This window comes from Dipodomys ordii, unplaced genomic scaffold (genome assembly GCF_000151885.1).
Source record: "Dipodomys ordii isolate 6190 unplaced genomic scaffold, Dord_2.0 Scaffold93, whole genome shotgun sequence".
Lineage (NCBI taxonomy): Eukaryota > Metazoa > Chordata > Mammalia > Rodentia > Heteromyidae > Dipodomys > Dipodomys ordii.
In genome coordinates, this window is record NW_012267309.1 from 4361476 (window position 1) to 4369107 (window position 7632).

At 38.8% G+C, this 7632-nt stretch overlaps 1 protein-coding gene across 3 annotated transcripts in view; it reads left to right on the forward strand.

Moving 5' to 3' along the window:
• The window catches only part of Kdm4c (lysine (K)-specific demethylase 4C), a 302738-nt gene that overhangs the window by 93680 nt on the left and 201426 nt on the right, over positions 1-7632 (forward strand). For 2 of the 3 annotated variants that reach the window (XM_013026410.1, XM_013026411.1), the window contains exon 8: positions 4035-4172. The exons of the other annotated variant lie outside the window; for it this stretch is intronic. In XM_013026410.1, coding sequence (XP_012881864.1) covers positions 4035-4172 — 138 coding nt within the window. The remainder of the gene's footprint in view (positions 1-4034; positions 4173-7632) is intronic. 3 annotated transcript variants of the gene reach the window in all.

Below are 7632 nucleotides of genomic sequence, written 5' to 3' on the forward strand. Positions count from 1 at the left end.
CTCAAGGCTAGCACTCAACCACTGGAGTCACAGTGCCACTTCTGGCTTTTTCTGCTTATGTGGTACTGAGGAATCGAACCCAGGGCCTCATGCATGCAAGACAAGCAACTCTACCACTGAGCCACCTTCCCAGCCCCTGAGAAAAACTTTTGAGCAGATAAATTAAAGCACAGTCTAAGTCTCAGGAGGAATAAACCCATAGCTATTTGGAGTAATATTGGAAAAGAGTCCTCTTTCTATTTTTCATTTGATTTTTCTTCCCAGAATCCTTGCTGTTTTCTGCCTTAGAAGCTTTTTTTTTTTTTTTTTCTTTTGGGTCCGGTTGTGGGGCCTGAACTCTGGGCCTGGGCACTGTCCCTCAGCTCTTCAGCTCAAGGCTAGCGTTCTACCACTAGAGCTACAGCACCACTTTCGGCTTTTTTCTTTTTGCTCTTGTGGTGCTGAGGAATCGAACCCAGGGCTTCATGCATGCAAGGCAAGCGTTCTACCACTGAGCCACCTTCCCAGCTCCCCTTAGAAGCATTTTTGCACATGACTAAATCTATCTTCAGGGCCTTAGGTCTTTATGGGGCCTTATTTTGGTAGGAGGGCTTTGTTCAAAGTTGGATTTTCCTAAGTGCTGATAATCCTCAGCTGAGGCAGTCTCCTGTGCCCTGACGAAGTGTTTGTGTGCAGTCATGCACGAGTCACACTGTCCCTGTAATGAGCATGCTTGTTACTTATATACTTGTAACCATTTCACTGTGGAATGGCCTCTGCTGGCGGCAGGCACACACCATCAAGTGTAGAGGGCAGAGGCTGTGTCTGCAGTGGGGCCACTGCCACATAGGGGCTTTGCTGCACCTGCAGACACTTTTTTTTTTGTGTGTCAGTTGTGGGGCTTGAACTCTGGGCCTGGGCGCTGTCCCTGCACTCTTCAGCTGAAGGCGAGTGCTCTACCACTTGAGCCACAGCGCCACTTCTGGTTTTCTAGTGGTTTATTGGAGATAGAGTCTCATGGACTTTCCTGCCCCAGCTGACTTTGAACAGTGATCCTCAGATCTCAGCCTCCTGAGTAGCTAGGATTACAGGTGTGAGCCACTGGCACCTAGCTGCAGACACTTCTGAGCAGCAAGCTTTTGTGAGATTCAGATATATCATCATATCATCTCTCTTCCTGTATCTCTGTCTCCCCTTATTTCCCCTCCTCCCCAATATCCCTGGGGAAGGGAATGGATGGAAGCCAGGGCCTTACACATGCTAGACAAGTGCCCTACCACTGTGTTACATCTATAACCCCACTGAGTGCTTTGAGGTGGTTAGTGTTAGCTTCATGAACTACTCTACTTAGAAGAGCCACAGTATTAAAATGCAATGTTAGGAAAACCTGTATCTACATGACAGAAGTAGTGGACTATTGTCTTCCAGGATAGACAGTTCTCCATAGGTTAAGGCTGGTTTAGGTACTAGCAGTAATTTTAGGATTGGTTAGTCTTTGGAGAAAGGTTATGTGATGCAGAAGGATCGTTGGGTTTCTGGTTTATTCTTGGTTTGTAGCACATAAGTGTTCTGAGCTTTATTTTCTTCATCTGTAAAATGGGGATAATATCACTATATCACTGTTTGATAGAGTTATTGTGAGAAAGAAAAGAGAAAATGTATATAGAGTGCTCTCTCATAATATGTTACTTTGCAGCATGTTCTTCCCCTTAAACACAGCCATGTCCCTCTAAGGGCAGAGCATGTAGCTAGTACAAACACTTTTTCCCCCTCCTTCCTTTAATCAATTGCACAATTCATATATATTCTTATGAAAAATAATGCCTATAGATTACATGCACTTCCACAACTTCTTTTGTGATTTGAAATGACTATTAGCCTTCTAATAAAATACACTGTTCTATTCTTACCAAACTGTACATAACTGAATATTGCATATTGTATAATATGTATTATATCTCAAAGAAAATGGAAAATTATTCTTTTTAGTCAGAATAATTAAAAGTGTACATTTAGCTGAGCATGGTGGTACATACCTGAAATCCCAGCACTTGAGATTCTGAGGAAGGAGGATGATAAATTTGAGGCCATTTGGGGCTGGGAAGGTAGCTTTGGTAGAGTGCTTGCCTAGCATGTGTGAGGCCTTGGGTTGGACATAAATAGAAAAAAAGCTGGAAGTGGTGCTGAGGCTCAAGTAGTAGAGCACTAGCCTTGAGCTGAAGAGCTGAGGACAGTGCCCAGGCCCAGAGTTCAAGCCCCATGACTGACCTTCCCCCCCTCCCCCCAGAAAAAAATGAGGCCATTCTGGAACACATAATGAGTTTGACACCAGTGTGAACTACATAGTCTCTTTCTCAAGAAACATACACAAAACAAATAAGTATGGCTTTAAACTTTTATTTTACTTAAGAAACTAGTAGAAAATAATAGCTCTCAATGTGAACCAATAACATGAATTAAGTATTGTAGAAATCTATTAGGAAGTTTTCTTCATTGTCCAAATTCTTTGCATATTGATGATAGTACTTTATGCCAATTTAAAGAATTCAGAGAACTCTCTTGGGGTTGAAGGTTAGATACATGCAGCATTATATTAAATAAAGGAAAATGACGATTAGATCACTCTACTTGAGGGCAATAGATTTGTAATTTAGTTAATTTCTAACGAAGAAATAGCATTACTTTTTTGGCTTTTTTTCTATAATTCATGGCATTTTTTGGCTTGATGATTATAGAGAAACAAACATCTTCATTCTAATAAAGTAGCAATAGAATAAATGTTTTTCATATTTCCTTTAGACTTCAGACATATTTATTCAAGTAATTTTCATTATATTCATAAACACACTGACATGCATACAGATATTTGAAGAATTCCTTGAACAGAAGTTTACATGTTAAATGGAACATAGTTAATTGAATGTTCTCCAAGTTTTACAAAGGAATAATGAGTGAATGCTATCAACTTTACCAATAAGAATTTACACTAAACCCGGTGCTGTTGGCTCATGCCTGTAATCCTAGCTAGTCAGAAGGCTGAGATCTAAGGATTGTGGTTCAAAGCTAGTCCTTGTAGGGAAGTCCGTGAGACTCTTATTTCCAGTAAACCACCAGAAAACAGGAAGTGGTGCTGAGGCTCAAGTGGTAGAACGCTCACCTTGAGCTGAAGAGCGAGGGCCAGTGTCCAGGCTCAGAGTTTAAGCCCCATGACTGCCCCCCACCAAAAAAAAAAAGAAAAAAGAACAAGAGAAGAATTCATATTACAGGTTGTGTAGCATGCATTGTCAATATCTCTATAGCTCTAATCTCACTTATGCCAGTTGTGATGCCTTTTATACATAAACCAAGTAATGCAAATTGTTAAAGTATTAAAATATGTATATTGATAGCAATATGAAATTAATTTGAATGCCTTCTCAAATAAAATATATCTTTGAGTGTAGTCCAATGGTTGAACTTAAAGTATCAGAAGGTCCCATCCTGTTTACAAAATTCTTTTCAAAGTTCCCTGAAAAACCACTATTAATGAAGTTGAGCACTGGTTGCTCAAGAGCACTAACTGAGCAAAAATGCCAATTGAAGCTGGGCACTGGTGGTACATACCTATAATCCTAGCTACTCAGGAGGCTGAGATCTGAGGATCGCAGTTCAAAGCCAGCCTGTGCAGGAAAGTCTATGAGACTCTTATCTCTAATAAACTACTCAGTAAAAGCTGAAGTGGTGCTCTGGCTCAAGTGGTAGAGTGCTAGTCTTGAGAACATAGAGGCTCAGGGATAGTGCTTAGACCCTGAGTTCAAGCACCAGGACTGTTTCCCCTTTCCCCCCAAGTGAGAGTACTGAGTTCAGTCCTCAGTACCAGCACAAAAACAAAAGCAAAAAACAAAAAAATCTCCACTGCCAATGGGTTAGTACAGAATTTTGGGGAAATTCTTACATATTAAAATGTTTTTGATATAACATGTTGCTTTGTTTTCTTTGTATTGAAATATATTAATTGTATTCACAATTTGGCAAGGCTTATTGCTGGAGAATATTACCTATATTCTGCCCTGCAGATAACCCAGGAGGCTGGGGAATTCATGATCACTTTTCCATATGGCTACCATGCTGGTTTCAATCATGGTTTCAACTGTGCAGAGTCTACAAATTTTGCTACTGTCAGATGGATTGACTATGGAAAAGTTGCTAAATTGGTAAGTTATATCTCAAAAATAAAGCATAAATTAAATGTATATTTTTGTTATTATAGTGGAAAAACTAAATCATTGAGGCATTTATGTTTTTATATCATTCACACTGTGTGCCTCTCACTACAATAGTTTTTCAGACTAGATATTTTTATTTTACATAGGCTGAGTTGCTACTTGTAGACATGCTTTCCTGTTTTGAGATTATTATGGGACAGTTTACCCTGATAGGTAATTTCATGCAATGGGTGTTAACTTTCTCTTATGGCAACCAGTTGCTTTTTTGCATGATTTTCTAATGACTCTATGTTAGGTAGACTTGGATCGCTTCTTGTTCATTCAGTTCATGGCTTAGAAAACAACAATTCACAGAAGGAAGTGACTGGTAAAGTTTTAACAAGAAGTTGAAGGAGGATAAGAAGAAATGACTAAAATTGTCCTCAGTGCAGAAAGTAATAATGTAGAACACATTTCTATTTTCCTGTTATATTTGATACAAAATTCTATATTTCTTGCCCGGTGTATTTAATTTAGTTCACATACTGTGTATTTTTATCCACAAATAAGAACTTCTATTAAATTTAATTGCTTTTCCCTGTGGTGTTAAACAGTGGCCATCTTCAAAGCAATGGTGGTTCCTATTAGATTTGCTTCCTTTCCTGTGGTTTTTAAGACAAGGCTGCAGGGGGACAGAGTGCAGCTTCTTAGTGAAACTACATTTTCCAGAGTATCTAAAGTTGATGTAGATTCAGTGAAAAATAATAAAAGTTTATGTGACTTTACCTTCACTTCTTTAAGGTACAACTGAATATCATTGGCTCTACAGGTAAAACTTGTATGTAAAATATTTGGGTGGTTATGGAAAATGACTCCAGGTTTAATCTACATGTATATTTGAGAAAAATTATTGCTTTCTGGTAACCCAGGAAACATTTGACTGAATTATTGATAGAAGACTCTGCTATTATAAGACTTTTGCCACTCTTAGTAATTCCTATTTATGAAGGGTACTTTAGAAAGGAACAGAAATGAAATAATTCTTTCCATTATACATATTATACAAATGTATATGTTTTATACATTTTATTGTAACATATACATATATGTTATAATAAAAACATTAGCTCAATATATGTGCCTTGGCCAGCAACTGCATTGCTTTTGCAGAAATGTAAATGCTTGTATCTTCATTGAAGCAGTGCCAGTCATGAGATTCTAAAGATTTTTTTTTTATTTTTTTATTTTTATTTTTTGGGTCTGGTCGTGGGGCCTGAACTCTGGGCTTGGACGCTGTCCCTCAGCTCTTCAGCTCAAGGCTATCGCTCTACCACTTGAGCCACAGTGCCACTTCCGGCTTTTTTCTTTTTTTGCTTATGTGGGGCTGAGGAATCGAACCCAGGGCCTCAAGCATGCAAGGCAAGCGCTCTACCACTGAGCCACCTTCCTAGCCCTAAAGATTTTTTTTTATGATTCTTATTCTTAATCATTGGCATAATAAGTAAGCTATCGTAGCTATTGAAGGTCACCAGAAAAAAATGTTTGATGAATGTTTACTACGTATTTAGAATGAACTCGTGGTACTGACCAAAGTAGGACATTTCAATAGCAGGGAGGGCTGGAATGTGGGATTGTGTTTCTAGGTTTCTGTGTGGAATCACAGTAGTGATAAGAGTGGGACCAAGGAGAGGCAGAGGCAGAGGCATCTTCCTTGGAACCGTGGCTGACAGGAACCCATCAAGATTGTGTTGTCAAGAAGTGGTGCACTGTAGTGGAGAGGGTGGGGATTGTAGGCCCCATTTCATCAGGAAAAGTCGTTTACCTCGAAAACATCCTGTAAAGGTAAAAAACTTAGGAATGTGAATATTTAGTCATTTCAGTTTAGTAAACAATTTTTTTTTTGTGTGCCAGTCCTGGGGCTTGAACTCAGGGCCTGTGGACTGTCCCTGAGCTTCTTTTGCACAAGTTCTTTTGCATTCTAACCACTTTAGCCACAGCACCACTACCGGCCTTCTCTGTTTTATGTGGTACTGAGGAATTGAACCCAGGGCTTCATGCATGTTAGGCAAGCACTCTACCACTAAGCCACATTCCCAACCTATGTGTTTTATCTTAGTAAGTGCCTAATATTTATTCAGGGGTGTAATGCGGTTTGAGCCAGCGAATTTAAAAAATTTAAAACACAACTTGAATTGGTGTGTGTGTATGTGTGTGTGTTTCTACTTCTTTCTGCTTTTTGACCTAGGTATGTGTACATGTTTTATGTTGCTGCTGTAGAAGAGTACCATGAACTGAATGGTTTAAATTGATCTTATCATCTCATAGTTAGTCCAGTAGACTCAATTTTGGTTTCACCAGTCAAAAATTAGGGTTTGGAGGACTGCATTCATTACTGAATACTTGGGAAAGAATCCCTGAACTTACTCATTCAGGTTGCTTGCTGAATTCACTTTCTTAATTTCCTCTTTTTTTTTGTTGTTAGCAAGGGCCTTTAAAGGTTGCTTCTGGAAGTCTATTCCATTTCACTGAAAGCAATCTGTAAAACTCCTTTTTTCATGCAAGATAGCATGCTCATTGATTTGTGGGATTAGGATTTGAGCGGTTGAGGGAGAAGGAAGCATCTGGCTACACAGAGTACCAACTAATAAATAATATGGTGGTATATTAAGAATCTACTTTGAGTAATGTACCATCGCATACAAATAGTTTCAAATGTTTCATTAAAATATCCTGAGCATACTTAAATGATATCCTCAATATTAATGTTAACGACAAATTTATTTAATAAGTTCTTTTGATTATAGTGTGGTGTGGCACTATTTTTTTCCAGATTTTGGTAGTGTGTGTGTGTGTGTGTGTGTGTGTGTGAGTCAGTTGTGTGTGTGTGTGTGTCTTAGTTGTGGGGCTTGAACTCTGGGCCTTGGTGCTGTCCCTTAACTCTTTAGCTCAAGACTGGCACTCTACCATTTGAGCCACATTTATTTAAATAGGGAGAAATAAAAATAAATGGATGAAATGTTTCCTGCTCCCCACAGGGGGTATAGGAGTTAAAGATTCAAAATGTTGATTTCTGTCTATAGCCCTTATATTTTCTGAGATGGAAGAATACACTCTAATCCTGAGATGATTGTTTTGGGTTAGTAAGGTGGGCGCTGTTTATTCTAGAACATGGAGGTGAGATCTAGTTCTTACCAAAACACAGGGATAATAGCTAAGTTTTAAGTCTTCCTTTTCTCATTTTTTCTTATCATTTTTATCTCTAGCCAGTTATAAAGAGTTAATAACTTTTTACCTTTTCAAAGGAGAGGGCAGAGACGAGATAGCTTCTTTATGTGCCCTATTTATTTCTCCCCTCCCTTCCTGACCCCTCCCTCCCTCCCTATCTCCCTTTGCAGTACTAGGTTTGAACTTAGCAACTGATACTTCCTCTGCTCACTTACTTGGCTGGTGCTTTTTTTTTTTTTTTTTT